Source organism: Otolemur garnettii, unplaced genomic scaffold, assembly GCF_000181295.1.
Source record: "Otolemur garnettii isolate 467f Iridium unplaced genomic scaffold, OtoGar3 scaffold00037, whole genome shotgun sequence".
In the NCBI taxonomy this organism is placed as follows: Eukaryota; Metazoa; Chordata; class Mammalia; order Primates; family Galagidae; genus Otolemur; species Otolemur garnettii.
Genome location: NW_003852432.1, coordinates 12,925,799 through 12,945,387, shown reverse-complemented (window position 1 = coordinate 12,945,387; position 19,589 = coordinate 12,925,799). Strand labels below are relative to the sequence as shown.

Below are 19,589 nucleotides of genomic sequence, written 5' to 3'. Positions count from 1 at the left end.
TAGGAAAGGATTTTTAAGTATATATATTTTTAAGACATGAAGTTGAACATGGTGGTGCTGTGCCTGTAGTCACAGTTACGTCAGAGGCTGAACCAGAGGATTGCTTAAGCCCAAGAGTTAGAGACCACAGTGAGCCTATATGACCTTATCACTGCACTCCAGCCTGGGCAACAGAACAAGAGCTCATTGCTAAAAACCAAACCAAACCAAAACAACAAAACAAAAACAAGCAAAATTCCCCTAAAACAATAAGAAAAAATGCCCCCTTTGGATTTTTGATTATGTGAATAGTGATGATAAATACTTGTGTACCGTGTGGGGCAGGGACTTGGTAAATTTGTTCTCTGTAATAGCCCTTATTCCTGGAACAGTGCCTGACACTATACTAGGTAATATAATAATGATTATTTTGTGACTTATTTAAGTCAGTTTGTAGCCAAAGTTATCTTGACAGACTTAGTGCGTTTTCATGGCTAAATTAGAAAACAAATGTTACTGCTACGGAAATGGTTACAATTATGTTAATCTTAAAAGTAGTTAATGAATTTGTCTCTGTGTGTAGCCATTGTTCAATGTTTACTTTTGAGGTGACATTTTATTCTACAGAGTTTAAACTTCTCTTTCTACTTTGATGAAGACAAGAAGCTAAAATTCACATTCTTTAAATGAAGCTCCCCCAAAATAAAGTATTCCAAGATGAGGGGAAGGGATTTTAATCTCAGAAAGAGACACGATGAAAATAGTAAGAAAATGGTGTCATTTTCCCTTAATCATTGACGTAGTGAAAAATTTCCATTATATTGAAGTCCTTATCTGTTGTTCACATATAAAAGAGAATTTGAAATCCATATATATGAACTTCTTCTGGAGGTTTGGAAAACCTTTATTGCATCGTTTTTCTGAATTGTTGTAGATTATGTGGGATGACCATCTTGTGCATTACTTTTTTGTTGCAAAAGCTTGCCAGGATATTTTTAACAGGGGTTGGGCATAATAATTAGGACCACATAGCCTTTTGAGTCAATTCTTAGAACTTTGCTTGCAGTCCTAAATTTTTGAATTGTGTCAGAGCGAGGATCATCTATAATGAGAACTGTTATTAGAACTAAAGCACAAAGGGTTCCTCGTCCCAGGCCATATTTTAAAGGGATTTATGAAAGCCTTCCTAGTAACAACTTCTCACCAATGAACTTTCAGGGTTATAAGCACTATGAAAGCTCAGGAGGAATTCGTAATAATAGAATTTGCTTTTCTTCGTATTTACCTTGAATAAGCTACCAGAAATAAATTTACTTTTTAAATGTTCAGTTAGCAATCTGTGGGTTCCTCTACCTAATTCCGTATCTCCTAACTGGAGCTTCATTTGCGTTCGCACTGCCTTAATCTCCAGGAGATACCACTTTCATTTATACATGAGGTTGGGTTTGCTTTTATGACAAGGAGGGAAAAAAAAATAATTTTAGATATATAATTTGGCTCTGACTTTTCTTATGCTGTTTCAAAAAGGTTACTTACCTAGTATTTCTGCTGCATTTCTCTACTCATGGTATGCTATCTGCAACGGAATCTTTAATTCTCTTGTTACAACAGAATTTCTTCAATCCTCGCTGCAGTTCCACCCTTCTCATATTATGCTTTTACAGCAATTCCCTAGACTCACAAAGGTGAACGATGAAGTTTATAATGGTATTGAATACCAAACTGTTGCTTGATTTATTCAGGAAGGTTGTTATGTGCTGGGATCAAGTGACAGCTTAAAAGCTAGTATAATTCATCATCATCAGCTCATTTTCACTGGGTGTCCACTGGGTGCTGAACATCACGCAGGGCTCTTTGTCAGCATACATGTGCCTGATAAGGGTGACGGGATTCTAAGGATATGGGATCTAGTCCTTGAGGAACTCTATATTCAGGCAAGACAGCAAACACCCAGTGTTGTCAAGCTCTGTGTACAAAATGTATGTAACTAAAAACACTTTATCCTTATGGAGGGTTCATGTCAGTAAATTGGAGCTTCATTCTTGTTAATATCTATACTGCTACAGGAAAAAAGAGGTGATGTTGGATAGCCCAGGAGTAGGTGTCTACTGTGGTCCTGATTTGGGCTGCCCACTACACAGACATGTCTGTGCATTAACACAGGTAATTTTCTTCCCATACATACAATTTCACAATGTTTCTACTTCAGGAGATCCCATTATCCCTCACATAAACGTATATCTATGTACTTTACCTCTCCCCACTGAGAGTCCAATTAATGTCCAAATAATGTACCCAGAGCTGATGTCACGTTACTCCACAGACCTGCAGATGATGTTTATTCCTCTTCTGAAATTATTCACGAATCTGACCTGGATCACGTTTGGCTGTAGCTTTTCAGGATCCTGCAATGTAGGGCTTACAACCCATCTGTAATCATAAGGGCAGCACAGGCTAGCTGCACTGTAAACTCGGAATGACAGTGCCGGGTTAGGGAATATCCCACGTTCTGGTGAGAGCTGGTACAGAAGGACGGGAACGATCATAAACATTGGGTTGAGTTCCTTCTCAGACCTTGGCCTGGAGATGTGTTTGCTGCATGATTGTGCTAGGAAGATTTGTCCTGGTGTCCTTCCCAGACTTGTCTGAGAAGAGCTTCTGGGAGGATTTCCTTGTAGTGGGCTTAGCAGTTCTCTTCTTGTTGATGATAATAAGGACTTAGATTCAGGGATTGCCTAAAGTTGAAATGGTAACAAGCCTTTATTTTTTAGACTAGGAATTTTTCTAGCAATACAATTTAACATTTTTGTTGCTTATAAATGCTTTTTTTTTTTTTTTGGAGGTAGTTGGAGAAAATTTCATTTTCTGGTAAGTGGCACCAAAAATGTGTCAAATAATGGCCTCCTGCCTTGCCACTTTTGTTTTTAAGCTCTGGGCTCTGCCTGCCTCCCGTAGTCCCAGTCTGATGACTTCCTGTCACTAGCTCTCCTTCTATGGGTGGTGAAGCTCCACCTGGCTGGGAGCCCCTACCCCAGGCTTTACCACCCTTGTGAATCAGTTATCTGAGCGACTCACAGGCATGGGTGGGGAAGCACCTGAGTGACCCTGGGCTTCAGGCTTTAGTGGTTCTTCTTTTTCCTTCTAATATGGAATATTTGTACCCTACCATCTAACATTTTAATCAGCTCACTAAATTTAGACCATAACAAATAATTTGGCTGCTGAAACCCAGCTAATATAAATGATTACCTGAATTATAGTGGTCTCAGATCATAGGCGACCATGACTGTTGCTTGTGTTTGTGTTTCTGCAAATTGCACAAAGCCAAGTCGGGGCTAAACTCCAGCCCTCCCTCTGCTCACAGGACTTACACTCCAGAAGGTTTTGTTTTGTTTTGAAATTTGTCTATGGAAAGGAGCAACTGTTTGAATTTATACAATAACAAATGTATTTGCATGTTGCTGCCTATGGCTGTATTGTTTGCAGGTAAGAACAGCGTTTAATCAAGCCATCCACTTTTTCTAACTGGCTTTCCCTTTGGCCAGTTAGAATAAGTCCAAAATACCAATCCGTGAGCAGTTTTCTGCAGTGCGTCCTGAAGTGCCAGCTTTGGTATATACACTGTCTGCAGCCAAAAACTGATGAAACTTACATCAGCTAACTACTCTGCTGCTGCTCAGTAGTAACTGCTGATTTTTCAGGCTAGGGTGGAGCGATCTCATTCCTCCCCTCCCACCCCCAATGCTTGCCTTTACCTAGGTAGCTTCATGTTTCAACAGTCTACTCCTGATCAGGTGTTTATATTACATCAGGGTTTCTGGCTTCAACCTTTTTGACCTTGCCTTATCAGAAAGCTTATATCTCACCAAGGAGGCTAAAGAGACCAAAGATTGGACTGGTTCTAGGACCCATCTCAGCAGTAGTTGCGCCTCTGTCCAAGCATGTCAGCGTGTCCACTAGGCTGAAACCTGCACGTGCCATGTGCTTCCTCCAGGCTTTGTGGTCTCCAGTGCTGCTTTATATCCTCACATGAATGACAGCCTTGGCCTTGCATTGTGCCGTCTTTTGTACCTCCTGGTTTCTAGCTAATTTATCTGAATAACAAGCATTAACAAAATTACACTTGGACAGAATATAGAGATTTTTGTTCTTCATTGGTTTATAGTCTGGGGACTTTATAGTAATACGTGGAAATCTCAAAAGAAAATGCTGATTGTTTGTCTTAAAAATCTTTATATTTGAAGTTATTGTTCTATTAAGCTGTAATTTTTCTGAAAAATGAAAGACAAGGTTTGCATATTTATTTGAAAAATGTTTATTTAAAAAAAGATTGTGGGTTAATGTTTAGGAAAAAACCCTAGTAACAGCACACATATGTGTGTGTATATGTATATGTATGCATATGTGTACCTATGTATATATGTTTATTCTATGTGTATACATATGTATGTGTGTATACACGCCAAATACTGAACAGAAGGAAATGGGGGGAAAGTGTCTTGAAATTAAGGAAAGGGAAAAACTAAAACAGGTAAAGGACGGGACATGGGACGTTAGGCCTCGCAGTCCACAGGAGGGTTTGCCCTTTCTTCTCATTTCCCAAGTGGAGCTCTAATTCCCAGTGGGGGTGAGGGAGTGAGGGAAGTACACTTCTCAACACCACAGAACTTGAAGTTACTGACTTCAGAATGAAAACCCTGGATTGTTTTGTTCAAAATCTGTAGGCTCCCCCCATTTGTTGTTGCCAGAATCTCATTTGAGGAAAGCTGGAGCATTTACACACAAACTGTCCTGATATCAAGGTGGTCAGCTCATGTCAGGTTGCCCGGGACTGATCTGTTTTAAACTAAAACATCCTCCTTCCAAGAAACCCTTTAGTCCTGAGAAAAATGGAGTGGTTTGTCACCCTACTTGATATCCTTACAGCCATGGTAAGGATGGAAGTCTGGTGGAATGTTATATAATTGTCTTTGATGGCAAAGTAAAGCTGGAGTGGATGCATTTTTCTACAAAACTACATGATATCATTATTATTCCTCCAAAAAAAAAAATTATATCTTGCATTGTAAAAATTGTCTACTTTCTAAGGTGCACCACAGGCTGTGGATTTGGCTATGATCTTTCTACTGCTAATAATAGATTATTTATATTTGTAGCAGAACTTCACTTAAACATCTCTTTCTTGGGGAATTTGATACACTTTGAGTCATTTGGGCTAGGGGCAGTTTATGTATATGCACGGGACATAGTGGTTAATAGGCATTGATAGATGTTATTAATGTTTTATAAAAAGGCCCAGCATTAATTCTGTGGCTTAGATAGGATCAAAGTTAATTTCTTCTCTAACAGCAAGAGATGAGCATTCCAGGTCAGTGAGAAGCTCTGGTTGGGGCCGCCGTGCAGAGTCTTTCTGTTTGGTTTCTCCAGCATCCCTTAAGATATTTCCCTCTTCTGTGGTCAGAGCTCAGTTGCTGCCAAGTGCAAAAAAGAAAAGTATGGAGAGGGCACACCCAAGCCCAAAGTGGCAGAAATAATTTCAGTTCTCATCCCTTCGGAAAGAACATGGTTGCATGGCCTGACCTAATGGCAGGGGAAAGCCGGGAAGTGGCAGAAGCCTTGTGCCCAGAACAGTGAACAAAGTGGAGCTGGGGAAGAGTCTCCCTCTCCAGGCATTATTTAAGTATGTTTAAGCACTTTTTGAATGTTTTTACAAAATGCAGAAAAATTATTGCCTCTCCAAGCAACTTTTGTGTCCCTTTGTTTTGGGTGATGTTGGTTCCCATTGCCATTTGGTGAAGTATTTGCATTTATTTGTCTGCAACAACTAAAACTGAATTAATGTTTGAAAATGCTATAAAATGTGATATAATCATAAATAATCCTTTTTAAATAATAATCTATGGAGAGCCTCAAATAGATTCATGTTCCAAGACAAATGGTAGAATTCCAAAATATATTTTGATACGTTAAGTATACACATGAAATAAAATGAAGATGGTGATAAACAGTTCGGGAGCTGAAGACATCAGTAGAAAATTTTAGAAGGCCCTTCTACGGAAACTATGGAAACATACATAACATTCTAGAAGTTTCCAGACTTAGTATTAGGATCCCTCAAGGTCTCTACATTGAGAAAGTCTTGGATCAAGCCACTCATCTTTTGTAGATGCTTTGTAGATTTTAGTTAGAAAAAGGGCAGGGTGAACACATTTATTTTTATTTATATTAGCCTAAATTCACATTATCTAGCATTAAAAAAGTAATGTAATTGTATCCTATTGGTGCATATTGAAGTAACTTTTTCTCTTCCTTTGAAGTTATTGTATGTAGTTGGAGATTAATATATATCATATTTTATATGTGATATTTTGTATATGCGGTCTCTGCCATCCTTGTGTGTGAGTGCTTGTCCTATAGTGACTGTGGAGCAGCATAAAAACTTTGTAACTCTCCTTGGCCAAAGCCATTGTCCCCTTCATACTCTATATGGATGATTTTGTTACTGGCAGCTTTAAATCCTGAGCATTTAAGTTTGATTTTTTTTTTATGTGTACAACAACTTGTATTGTTTAAGATGCAAGCTTAGATCATTAATTTAATTAAGTGGTGAGATAATTTTTTGTAATTTTATTAAATTTGACTTGTGGAAAGAGACCAATGATTAAAGATGATTGGCACATGTTAATAGATTATATGCTCTAACAAATGTAGCTTTATATTGCCACTCCAGCAGCTGCAGTTTCAAGTATAGTTATAACCAGCTACAATATCACCTAGTTTTTTTTAAAAAATTACCAAAAGAAGTTCATGCTATTGACTCATTTACCACCATATTTATTATTCTTATTGAAAATCACCAGACCTAATTCTATTGGTTTCCTTCCTCATTGAAAACATTTGAACCTAGACAGCACAGTAATTCTTAAGACATTTGTAACTATTCATCATGGATATTAAAATTACAATCATGCTGCGTTGTGTGTGCAATGATTTAAAAAAAGAATTCTTTACACATATGGCAATCGGGTGACCAGTGCTATCCAGGTTTGAAGATAGTGAATGTTCTTAGAACTGGTATTTGAAATTTTGATGTGTATTGCACTCGTTACTGAATATCAAGAATACTTTTTTTTTTTTTTTGCTGGTATAGAGTAAATTTAAAATGGGGTCTTTTGTAGAAGCACCCATCCTGTTTAGAATGATATAACAGATGCTGAATGTTCACCTATCAAACAAAATGCCAGCTTTCTGTAGAAAAGAGGTGTCAGAAAGTTTCTTTGTACCTTTAATGCATGTGATTATGTAGTACAAAATGCAGAGTTTGTAAAATTTCTTGAATATACAGGCAAAAAAATGAATAATTCAAAACAACTCCTAAGTTCTACATTCTATTGTCCCTTTTATAACGCAGGCAGAAGATAGCACTGTGCTCCCAATAGAGCTGAATTTGCACAAGTTACACCTCTGAAAATGCCAGATGGTCCATGGTCTACTTTTGAGAGCTGTCACATATGTAAAGATTTGAAAAAAGAAAGACAGCTGAATGAGAGCAGTGGATCATTAAAGGGAGAGCGAGGGTCCCTAGGCATCACTTGTGTTTTAAGAAGCATTGTGTCGTTTCCATATTAGCGTACTTTTTTTTTTTTTTTTTTTTGGTTAAAGCTGTACACAAGTTTTACACAATAAGGAAAAGAAATCTGTTTAAATCCAAGTAGTTGTGGTTTAATCAGTCAGGCATTTTTGTTCTTTATTTGGAAAAAGTCGTATTTCCTGCTTGGTTTTAACTGGATTTTTACCATAAGATTCAAGTCAAAGCCATAAAAAATTATCAACAAAGTTAAATTTGATGTCTCTTGAGATCACTAATGCATCCTGGCTTATCCAGTTCTGATTTGACTCACCACATGCATTCTGGCAAAATCATTCAATTAAGAAATTGTTTTAATGTAAAAAAAAAACTGGAATAAAGAGATAATACTTGATTATCTGGCCATAATATAAGCTATCATAAAAAATCAGGTGACTATAAAACAAAATAATGTACTATTATTTATCTGCCACCAGAAATAGGTGTCATTTTGAAGACTGAAATGTAGGTGGATCATTAAGGATGTGTTAGACTATCCTTGCAGCCATAGCTAGTCATTTGCAAACAGTCAAGTTTGAGAGTAGAAAAAGGTCAAACCTGTCAATTTTGGAATTTGGTGGCAGGATATAGTTGTCCTTTTCTACCATTATTTTTGTTTATTGAGAATGTTTAACTATTAAAAGTTAATTTAAAATTTATTTTGGATTATGGAATATGATAGGACGTTCTGATTTACCAGAAGTCTTCCTAGCATCGGTCAATGACATTTCAACTTAATGAAGCTCTCAGACTGCTTGAATTATTCTTTTTAGGAAAAAAATGGTGCAAAGCATTCCATTTATTTGGTGAGATTACTGAAAAGTGCTCTGAAAAGAACACCAAATTAGGTTTAACTGTCTTTTTGGGGCGTCCTTTTCAATCCATACGCATAACTCCCTTTGTGTTCAATAGCAGTCATTAGAATGTCATTCCAGGGGAAACAAGAAGTTTTACTAGCAGCAAATTAATCTCTACATCAAACGAGTGTGCACCCAGAAGAAAAAGGTCTTCTTTTGTAGATGCTTTGTCAATTTTAGTTATGAAAAGGGCACCTTTCGCTTCCCACCAGATCTGTACTGCTTAGACAGTTAGTCCTCTTTGTTTATCGCTTAGCTGAAAAACCATGCGCATTGCAAACCTGAGTTTTATAAAGCAGATATGAATATTAGCAAACTGTGTATGAAAACAGGCTTTGGTTTTTTGAGTCAAAATGCAAATACGTTCTCTTTCTTGAATTATGCACATTCTTGAGAGAATGTTTTAATATGTAAAGATGTTTTCCTCATGTACATAGCATGTGTGAATATGAACTCAAGGAAAAACTGCTATACTATGGATTTACTCAGATACAACTGTCTTTTGTAAAAAATATGTACCATCTCTTATCCAGTTCTTAGACTACAGAAAACCAGTTCCTTATAGGCATTTGTCAACTGCGTGTATAATTGTTACAGATTTGTATGTGATACGTTTTCTAAATGGAAGAGTTCTTAGTGGTCACGTGTAATTTAATCGACGTTTTGTAAGTGATCATAATCATAGACAGAAAAGACAGCTTTTTCAAACAGAAGGTTTAGACTTTGGAATTCCAGGAAAGCAGAATTATGCAGCCGAGGATCATAGCCATTCACTCTGTAGGGCTTCTCTGATGAAAACCACTGCTGCACCACTGAACCACTGTTTTGCTGGGAAGTGGACACAGGAAACTGCCTCACACTGCCAAGACCAAGAAATGCCGCTCCACTGCCCGTGCTGAGAGGCTCCACTTCCCTGATGTGGCTGCCACCTTGCACCCGCCACCTCACAAGCCGTGATTCCACTTGGCAGAACTTGGGTCGCATACCTGCCCTCTAGCTGCAGTGTAGTCTAGGGGATGTGATCGGGGAATTTGCCAGAATTTGTGAGTGTGTTCAGAAATGCTGGGCATACAAAAAATAAATATTCACCTTCTTTTTTCTGTGGTTCACTGTCTGAAGGATTCTGTTTGCTATAATCCTTCCTTATATCATGCTATGCAGATAGTCTCCTGTATTTTCACTTTAAATTAAGCAAGTCTTGCTTTTCCTAAATAAGCATTTAATATACCTGGAATTGATCGTATGAGATATACCTGCATACACCTGTGCATGTATCTGCATATTTGGGACTTTCCTGTTTCACTGCTTTATCTGTCTTCACCTCTTCCAACACCCATTCTGCCTTTGTTTCTTTAATGTTCTATTAAGGTTTCATACCTAGTAAGCCCCAGAACCCTTTTTCTTCCCTAAAATTTCCCTGGTGTTTCTCTTCCGTATAAATTATAGAATAATTAGTCAAGTTCCATCAACAAGCCTGTAGGAAATGTTATGAGAATTAAATAATAAATTAGAGAGATTTACAATATTAGCAGAATTAATGTACTTATATTTGTATGCCCTTCAGTAGTTTTTTGGTAATTTTTTCATAAAATCTCTGCCCATTTTTTCCTAGTTTAATGCCTAGATACTTATAGGATTTTTTGTTCTTTGGCTCGTTTTTTCCATTTGTGACCATTGTGAAGGAAGAGTTAATATTTCTGTGTATTTTTGTTAATTGGTTACTGTTTGCATAGAGGAACATTGTTGATTTTATGTTATGTATAATTTGTGCTAAATTCTTAGTTTTTCAGAAATTATAGTCTCTTAGATTATCCCTAGAATGTTCAAGTCTGTGTACCTCTCAAAAATTTCCTTTCTTCCTTTCCAGAATTCACACCTATTAAAATTCTCTGCCTTACAGAACGTTGTCATAGGAACTCCAGGGTAACTTACGCCGCACACGTGGGGTGAAGGTGGGCCATTCTGTGCTTGGTTCTGGCCCAACTGGGAGTAATTCCAAAGTGCTGAGGCTTAAGTGGGGTAAATTTATGTATTAGATAAAGAAAGTTCTCTTGTATTTCTAACTTTTCATACATGGTTGCTTTTAAAAGCAAAGAATAAATACAGGAAATATTTTCTTCTCTGAGATTTAGAATGGAATAAAAAGAAACAGTGAATTTTCTTTCCATATTGTCCAGCTCTGAATACCTGGGTTCATTGTTTCTTTTATTTCAAAAGCTAAGTGAGCAGTTTATTTATGGTAGGATTGTGATAACACAGTGTGTCTGTGGTTCCCCAAAAGGGCCCAACACATAGACGCCAAAGAAGGTTTGCTGAATGAGTGTTAAAATACTTTTATAGATTTCCTACTTAAATCTTTCATACTACCCAAACCAGTATTTTTCTGCTCTATTTTTTTATATCCTTGTGTAAAGTCACCTCTGATGACCCCACTTCCATTTTCCCTTTTAGGAATTATACTTTTTTCTTTGCCTTTGCTTGTTAGCATTTTTCTTTCTTTGTTGCCTCTTCGGTTTTTATATCCTGGGTAAAACCTGAATCTCTGTTGCTGAATGTATTCTCATTATTTTAAAATACCTGTATTAATTTCTTCTTCTTAACCGGATAATTTTTTTTTCTGTTTTTGTTGATTTAGCCCAACCTCAGCGCTTGCCTCAGCTTCAGACTTCAGCCCAGGAACTGAGCGACGAGGAAACAGGCAAGATAAAGAACGGCCACACAAGTCTGAGCAATGGAAATGGAATTCACCACGGGGCCAAACATGTCTCCGCAGATAATCGCAAAGTTTCAGCACCTGTGTCTCAAAAAATGCATAGAAAAATTCAGTCCAGCTTGTCTGTAAACACCGATATCAGTAAAAAGAGCAAAGTAAATGCTGTCTTTTCCCAAAAGACGGGGTCTTCACCTGAAGGTAAGTTGGAAATATATACATATTTTATTTGACCAGATGTAAAATCATATTCACTGGTAATTATTTGATCAAGCAAACGTAATTGAAGAATCTTGCTTATCCCTCAGACAAACAGGAATTTTGGTAAAACGCAGCTTAACTTCCCCAATGAAAGGCACAGGATAGAAAAGGAAGCATTAGCAGCTGACACCCTGCATTTAGAGTACCGTCTTCTAGAGTGAAGTCATTACTTTAAATATCACTGCTACGCTTCTTTTTGAATGCTACATTTAAAAATATGAATACAGCATTTTGGTGGCATACGTGAGTGTTGTGTGTGTGTGCGTGTGTGTGTATTTTTATCCCTCCCTGATGGAATGTGTTATTCTATAGTTCAGAGATGAGATTACCTGCTTATATTTTTTGCCTTGCAGATTAGTTCTTAAATATGCAAAGCTGAGATGAGAAAAGGATTAGATAATGGTCATGTTTTTTGCCAGGGACTAGGCTACTTGATTTCTATGGCTTGACTAAGAAGGGCCTTCCAGACACCACACTGCCACCAGCCCACTCCAGCCTGACTGTGGTCTGGCCATCAGCCTCCGAGTCACTCGGCTGTGCTCTCTGACTTCTGGGGACCTAGTTAGCACCTCTTCAGTTCTACCTCATCCTGCCCTTGGCCGGGTTAAAGTCAGTTAAATGCTGTGAATCTGACAAAGTTTTTCTTTGTTCAAAAAGCAAAGTATCCTCTCATATTTAAGGTTCCAAACTTTTCCCAGTGTATTCTTCATCCTCTGCTATTTCCCTTCCCCCCGCCCCCCAGCAGTTCTTGGCCATCTGAAAGCTTGACTCTGTTATATATAACATTCATATGTGAATATATGCATGTATATCAGATATATATAACAACATATGACCCTGGACTTGTACCTTGCTATTCCCCTTTCCTTACCCTATTTTTGCCATGAAATCTTAAATAAGAGAAATTCCGTGGAAGGCCTCTGTGAAGTTGGCCATGCTTATTCATAGACACAAATTGAGTTGTAAATAGGAAATTGTATTGAGAGTTACCAGTAATGAGCGGGAGAAAGGATATTACATTTTGGCTACAGGTGTCTCAGACTCCACTGAGGTAAAGTGGTAGGTTGATCAAATGATATGATAATAAGTGGTCTGCATAGTTCTAGGTCAGTGACACTACTTTCCAAGCTAATTAGATTGAAAGGGACTTGATTGACACTTCAAAATGAGTTTGACATGTAAGCTGCATGGTCACCTCTGAAGCATAGGTAGGCTGTTAACTAAACTGGCTCTCCAAGGAGTTGGGAAGGCAAGGCAATTTTCTTTAGAGGATCTTTGCTTCTAGGTGATTGGGTGAAATAATTGAATGCAATTGAAATCTACTTGTTTTATACATTTGAATTTCCTTACTATACCTCTAACCTCTTATTTTTCCATTTGATATTTACTCATTTTAGTATTAAAGAATAGTAACATTTGCAGATCAGTCCAACTTGAAAGGGCTTATGGAATTGTTATAAAATTTTTCATCTGGGGTTGTTTTAATACCATGTCTGAATTTATTTCTGAAGTAAGAACATAGCTTCATAAGTAACTCATGAAGGGGGAGGAAAATGACCAGTGTATAAATGAAATACCGTTCTACCCTACCTATTCCTCTCCACCTCTGCCTACTCTCTCCCTTCTTCCTCTCTCCCTTTTCTTCTCTCCCTTCTTCCTCTCTCCCTTCTTCCTCTCTCCCTTTTCCTCTCTCCCTTCTTCCTCTCTCTCTTCTTCTCCCCCTCTCACGTACACCCCCCCCCACGTGGCCTACCACAAATGTTTGGTTAAGGGAAGTCCCTTGTTAATCTGCTTTTATCCCCAAAATATGTTCTAGATTGGGTTGGGGACATGATAAGTATGAAGTATAAGTAAAAACTGTCTAAATATATTGTACAAAGTCCTATCTGTACCTTTTCCATTAAGGCTGCAGATAGAATTTAACCGATTGGATTGCTTGAATTGAATTTACAATTCCATTGTCCATATTTTTCTCAAAGTTAGATATCTTGGTAAATTTTGTCACTAAGGTTGTGTTCTGACTTTCAGTTTTGAAGTTAAGTTTATACTCAGGCAATGTGCTAGGATAAAAAAAAAATTTAAAAAACCCTACCAAACTAATAGGTGGAAACTTAAGGAATAAAATACTCTGAACTCTGCTATCAGCTTGCTGGGGAAATTGGGTTTCTGTGGGCCTCCTTTTTTAAGAAAATGAAGAGTTTGGATTAGATAATTTTAAAAACTCAGTTCAGTTCCAAAAGTCTGTGATTCTCCTTTGACAGCAAAGCTGCTTCAGTCTGAGGACAGGTTCCTTGATCTATAAACTACGGTAGGACTGTCATAGCTGACCACCTCCCTACCTTGACCACATCCTTAAGTTGACCTAATTTTTATAGACTGGGCATGCACCACATGTACGTGTCAGTCCAGTAGGCCTAGCTCCTTATGTTGACCACCTCTGTATGCTGACCAGTCTGTTACAGCCCCTTCATGGTGAACTTATAGAGGTTCTGCTCTGTGTGATGCCTTGCTAAGGAGAGACGTAAAACCGGCCACATAGCAAAGGGCAGTGGCAGAAACCATTTTGGCGAATAGAAATTGCACCTGAATTTCAGAAGGTCTTTATGTCAGAACAGTAGGCCTTGGACAGGCTTGATTTGTTATGCATATAACACTGGTTAGAAATTATTTTTATAAAAACAGTAACAATGGGGGGATATAATGGCCAGGAGTCTTTGTCCATTGTGTGGCTATAACATAATACTTGGCATTGGGCACTCAATAAAGAGCAGAGACTTATTTTCTCAGTGTTCTGGAGACTGGCAAGTCTGAAGATCAAGGTGTTGGCAGGTTTAGTTGTCTGGTGAGGACTGCTCCCTGCTTCCAAGGTGGTGCCATATTGCATCATCCTTTGAAGGAGACGGATGTTGTGTAGGGCAGAAAGCAGAAGGACAAGAGATCAAAGACTGTATCAAATCTCTTTTATGTAGGGTCTTACTCTTATTCATGAGGGAGAACTGCTCATGGTGAAATCACCTCTTTCTTAAAGGTCCCGCTTCTTAATATAATCACGTGAGCTTTGGAGAGGTGACATTAAAACCTTACAACGAGGATTTTCTCAGTTTACTTTTTCTCATTTTTCCTTAATCTTCATCATCTGCTCTTCCAACAGCAAATGAGCAAACAAGTAGCCAAATGATAGAAGCTCAAAACCTCCAAAGCAGCAAACCATGACTACTGTGAGAGTGTGTGCTATTTCTGGGTACTACCTGGTGTTTGTGGTTGTGATTTTTGTATTACACGTAAAACAATATCAGCAACTAGAGGTTTTGTTTTTTTTTTCCTGGTTCAAATAATGAAATGAAATTATTTTGCTATTTCATAGTTTTGATTAAGAGCACTAAGGGCCTCTGTGCTCTTCCAGACCAAGCTTGGAAAACGCCGCTGAGAGGTGAGACTGCTGCTTATGTAGCAGTAGGGACCTGACTAGCGACCGATTGTGGTTTGCTGAGAGGCTGCAGGATGTTTTTCACCGGGGGTTACCTCAGGAAGGCCTGAGAGCAGACAGCCTGCGCATCAGCAGGCTCCTTCTGTTGATGCATAGAGTTAGAAGGGTTTTTGTGTGCTTCTCTCTCGTAAACGCATTGAATCCTACCAACAGCACAATGCTGTGAATTATGTCCAGTTGCCTAATTTTATGTGAGTGAACTGAGGCTCAGAAAAGTTAAGTGAAGCTGCTGAAGTCAACTGGTGCACGGTAAAACTGAGATTCAAATCCAGAAATCCTGTTTCCACAGTTCATGCTTCTAACCTCGTTACTATTCTGCCTTATTCAAGCTTTCTGAGAAAAAGATAATTTACTGATTATTTCGATATCACATTGGATGTTAATGGTACAGCTGTGGGTCAGGCAGGGATCTTATTAGTGTATATTTGCCTTCTTACCAAAACTTTATGAACCAGCTCTCACATCTGTGCTGTTTGTTTTGTTTGTGAATTCCTGGAAGGACTGGGCTGAGTCTGGGTTAGTTTTTTTTTGTGGGGGGGATTCTTTGCAGAGGTGCCTAGCGCATCAGCTTCATAGAGTTTCTTGTGAGCCGATATGTGATAAAGTGCTTTGTTCCAAACCACTTTATCCTATTCTTCCTTGAAACAAGCACTTAAAAATAAAATGTGTGTTCATATTCACTAACATATGTTCTTTTACAAAGTTCCATTTTTGCAACAGAGGGAAAAAAATAGCCATGCGGCAAAATATTCCACATTTTATTTAAAGGTTATTAAATGAGTAGGCTTCCACTTGTTTTGTATAATTAAATATTTCCGTATTTCCATACATACTTAATTTTCTGATTGCATCGCTCAGGTGGAGAGTGTTAAGACGAAATGTTTAAGATTCTTGACCTTTGAAATAATTATGGTATAATTTACCACCATATAATATTCAAATTGCCAAGGATTTTTCTTATATTCAAAGACACTTTCCTTATGATAGGAATGTTAAATCCTAATGTGTTTTAAGTATGCTAGTTACAGCAACATATTTTCATAAAAATTAAGTTTCCAAAATATTTTTAAAAATATTTTATACTTCTTAGGAATTTTGGATAGTTTATATTCCATGCTTGACGTTCTAGATTTAGTCTTTGTAGAGAAAGACATTCAATTCTAGCCCAACACTGGATATAAATGCTGAACAGGACAGGAAAGAGCATTGTGTACGTAGCAGGAACGAGGATCATCTCACTTTTAATCACAGAGCGCCAGTGTGGCCTGGTGATTAGGGCACAGACTCTGGGACCTGTCTGCTTCGGGTCAAATACAGCCTTTCTCACTGACCAGCAATGTGTCCTTGGGTAACCTTAAATAGCCTCTTTGTGCCTCAGTGTTTTACCTGTAAAATGGGGGATATTATTAGTACCTATGTCACAGGGGTGAGAAAGAGTTGAGTTGGGACTGCTCAGGGCTTGGGACACAGGCTGGCCCACATGTAATATTCAAGAAGTGTCAGCTGCTGTGATGGTCATCATTACTAAGGAGCACAAGGGGTCAGGAACGTTAGCTTCCTGGAAAAGGTGATCCCCGGATGAAGACCTGAGATGTCAGATGGAATCAGGTTAGGGAGGCATTCAAGGCTGAGGAGCTTCATGAATTAATGTGTTTTGTTCAGAGAAACATAAACAGTCTGCTGTTTCTGAGAAGCTCAATTAGGGAACTTGAGACTAGGAGGTAGGAAGGGACGAGTCCAGAGGCAGCGTGGGAGGCCCTGTTCTTCTGAAGCTGTAGCCAAGATCTGTTTTCTCTGAAAGACATAATTTCATATCTATATATGCTTCTTTTTAAAACTATGTTTTCTTTTCTCCCATAATACAAAAATTCCATAGTTGCAATTATGTAAAACCAGGCTAACTCCTTATGTGTAGCAAACACTGGTGTTCAACCTACACTGTACGCTGCGCTCTGCCTTTACAGGCTGTTTGTGAATTGAGAATGAACCATTGCTGTACGTACAGTGGTGTATTGGTTTTAGACTGTGGAGCTTGGGATACTAACAAGCTCTCCAGGAGACCTCTGGACCTATGAATGGACTGAAGCCCAGTTCTTATTTTACTGATTCTTTCTGCTTTCTTTTCTTTAAAATATTCTTTTAGCTTCTGACCTCTATGATCTTTCTTTGTCTCCTGGTTAGGATCCTCTTCCTCCTCTTTTTGGTGCATTTTCAATTGTGAGTATTTATAAGCATTTCCCACAGTGTACCAGAGGGGTGGGGCAGACTGCCCCACGGTAGGAGGAGTGCAGCCCCGATTCTCTGGGAGACAGTCTGGGCAGGGCATACGGTTTTCCCATGGGACTCAGCAGGGCTGGGCAGGACAGTTTGAAAAGCCCACTAAGTGATTCAGAGATGCCCTCTCTCTTCCTTGAGAATTACTGGTAAAGTGGTAAAAATATCTTTCTGGACCTTCCTACTTCCCTTTCCCTCATCGTCATCTGCAAATCCTGATCCAACTCCTTGCACCTGGAATTGTGCCTTCACGACAGCGCTTGGAAGCACCTGCACACGGGGTTACGCGGTGCCACTGAGTGCCTTCATTTCTTCTCTCCAGACTGGAATGTTCTCATAACTGTCTTTGCCTCCTTGACCTCCACATTTTTTTTTTTTATCAAAATTCATCTTTGGAATCATCTTAGGAATCATTTGGGGTTCATTGCCCCTATGGGGGATTTTCACAGCACCCTTGAGGTACAGAATTCTCCTGAAAGTGATCTGCTTTACTACCAGACTTCCTGTACTCAAGTGTAATCTCAGTGAAGGCCAAGACTACCTTACTCAGCTTTTAATTTCCAGCACATTGCATGGTGCCTGGCTGACAAGAGTTCTGTAAACGTTGAAATGAATAAGGTGTGTCACTTGGAGTACACAGGGACTTGTTCTTTAACATTTCATAGACATGGTGGTTGAAACTGCAGAAATGGTCAACATCCTCAAGGGAAAGAATGTGAAGAAATAAAAGGGAATGTGAAAATTCGAGCTCAAGTATTACCAAGAGACCCAGCGGACCTAGGACTGGTACACAGAACTCCTTCTTCCCCGCCGCGTCAGGTGGTCCCTTATTCCTATGGTTTTCACAGGGCTATATGCTCCCACCTCCCTAAACCAGGAAAAAATAGAAAGGCAAAGCTGAAATAGAGCCATTTATTCTTAGTTCCATCAGTGTGTCAACTTTGACATGCATTTATTCCCATAAAAACTTCCGTTTTGTAATCCTTCCATAAATATAGAAAATAGCACTACGGTAGTATTTTAGTGGAAGGTTAATCATAGGACTTCGTGATGTGACCATAGTGTTATAACCAGTGCTTCCAGAAACACATTTTGTGTGACTTTGGCAAGATATGTCACTGCATTCCTCAAAATACTTAGTTTGCTTGGATGATGTTTTGTTTTGTTCTGTTTTCTCAGGCTCAGCGCCTCCCATCCCATGTCAGAATAATGGTGTGGGAGGAAGGTTTAGAATTCTGCTTTCCAATGCAGTATTTGCTATGCCTTTGGAAAACAGGATCTTGACAGATTTTACTGCTCAGCCAACACGCTAAATGGAATAAGAGTGATACAGAGAGAAGTGCACACAGAGGAGTGGACAGACTCTAAAATGATTGTTACAAAATTTCTCCACATACACACAAGTCATTGCTTTTTGGTTCTTGAAATATTTAATCAGCCGTTCTTTAAAAAATTGAAGAAATTATCTATCACAAGAATTTACAAGTAGTAAGTGTTCCTGTGGGCCAAAAGTAAACATTTAAGTATATTCTCTTTAAAACTTAGGAAAATAGGTTTAAATATCTTTAAAGCTTAGGAAAATAGTACAAACTACGTAATTTGTATTCTCATACCTATCCTCTTGATAGGGGGCAAAGAAGAGGTTTTTCAAGGATCTGAAAAGTATAGAGCCTAACTCAGTTTGAGTTGAGAGACAACTCAGAACACCATGCCTGGAATCTCAGAGGTCTTCTTTTATGATACCCAATAGCTTTGCAGCCATCTTAAAGAAGAGACAGAGGTATTAGCTACATGTGAACTCCACTTCCTTCACTCTTTGTTTTTGGTTGCAGCCGTCATTGCTGTTTGGCAGGCCGGGCTGGATTTGAACCCACCAGTTCAGGTATATGTGGCTGGTGCCTTCGCCGCTTGAGGCACAGGCGCCAAGCCCACTCTTTGTTTTTGATTTTGTAGCCGGGCTATCTTAGGCCACTGCTCTAGTCATTTATATTCGTTTAGCCTTCACACAGGAGATGGGTGTGGAGGAAATGAAACAATGGAGATACAGATAGATTGGCCAGGAAGCTTTGGGGTGTGGGTTGGGATAAAAAGACTATTTCAAAACCAGATTTCAGGATAATAAGCTAAATGGAAAGAATCAACTAAATTGTATGACCCCATAACATAGCAAGGGAATTTTGTTTTTATTTTTTAATACAGCGATGAAAAGTTTAGATGATTTTTTTTTTAAATCTGTTTGTTTTCTTAGGTCAAACAATAACATGTAGGCACAGCAGCCAGTATGGAGATAAGAATTTGTTTTCAACTCTTAAGTTTGTGTCAAAGGCAGGCGTAAAGGACCCACAAGCTTTCTTTAGGGTTTAGGATTGAACGAAGGCCCTGGCCCAGGGTATG

General features: G+C 38.6%; 1 protein-coding gene across 1 annotated transcript in view; it reads left to right on the top strand.

Annotated features, from left to right (window-relative positions):
* Positions 1 to 19,589, top strand: part of MDFIC (MyoD family inhibitor domain containing) — an 80,936-nt gene that overhangs the window by 42,559 nt on the left and 18,788 nt on the right. Inside the window, exon 3 of the mRNA XM_023513220.1 lies at positions 11,099 to 11,374. Within this exon, the coding sequence (XP_023368988.1) occupies positions 11,099 to 11,374 (276 nt within the window). The remainder of the gene's footprint in view (positions 1 to 11,098; positions 11,375 to 19,589) is intronic.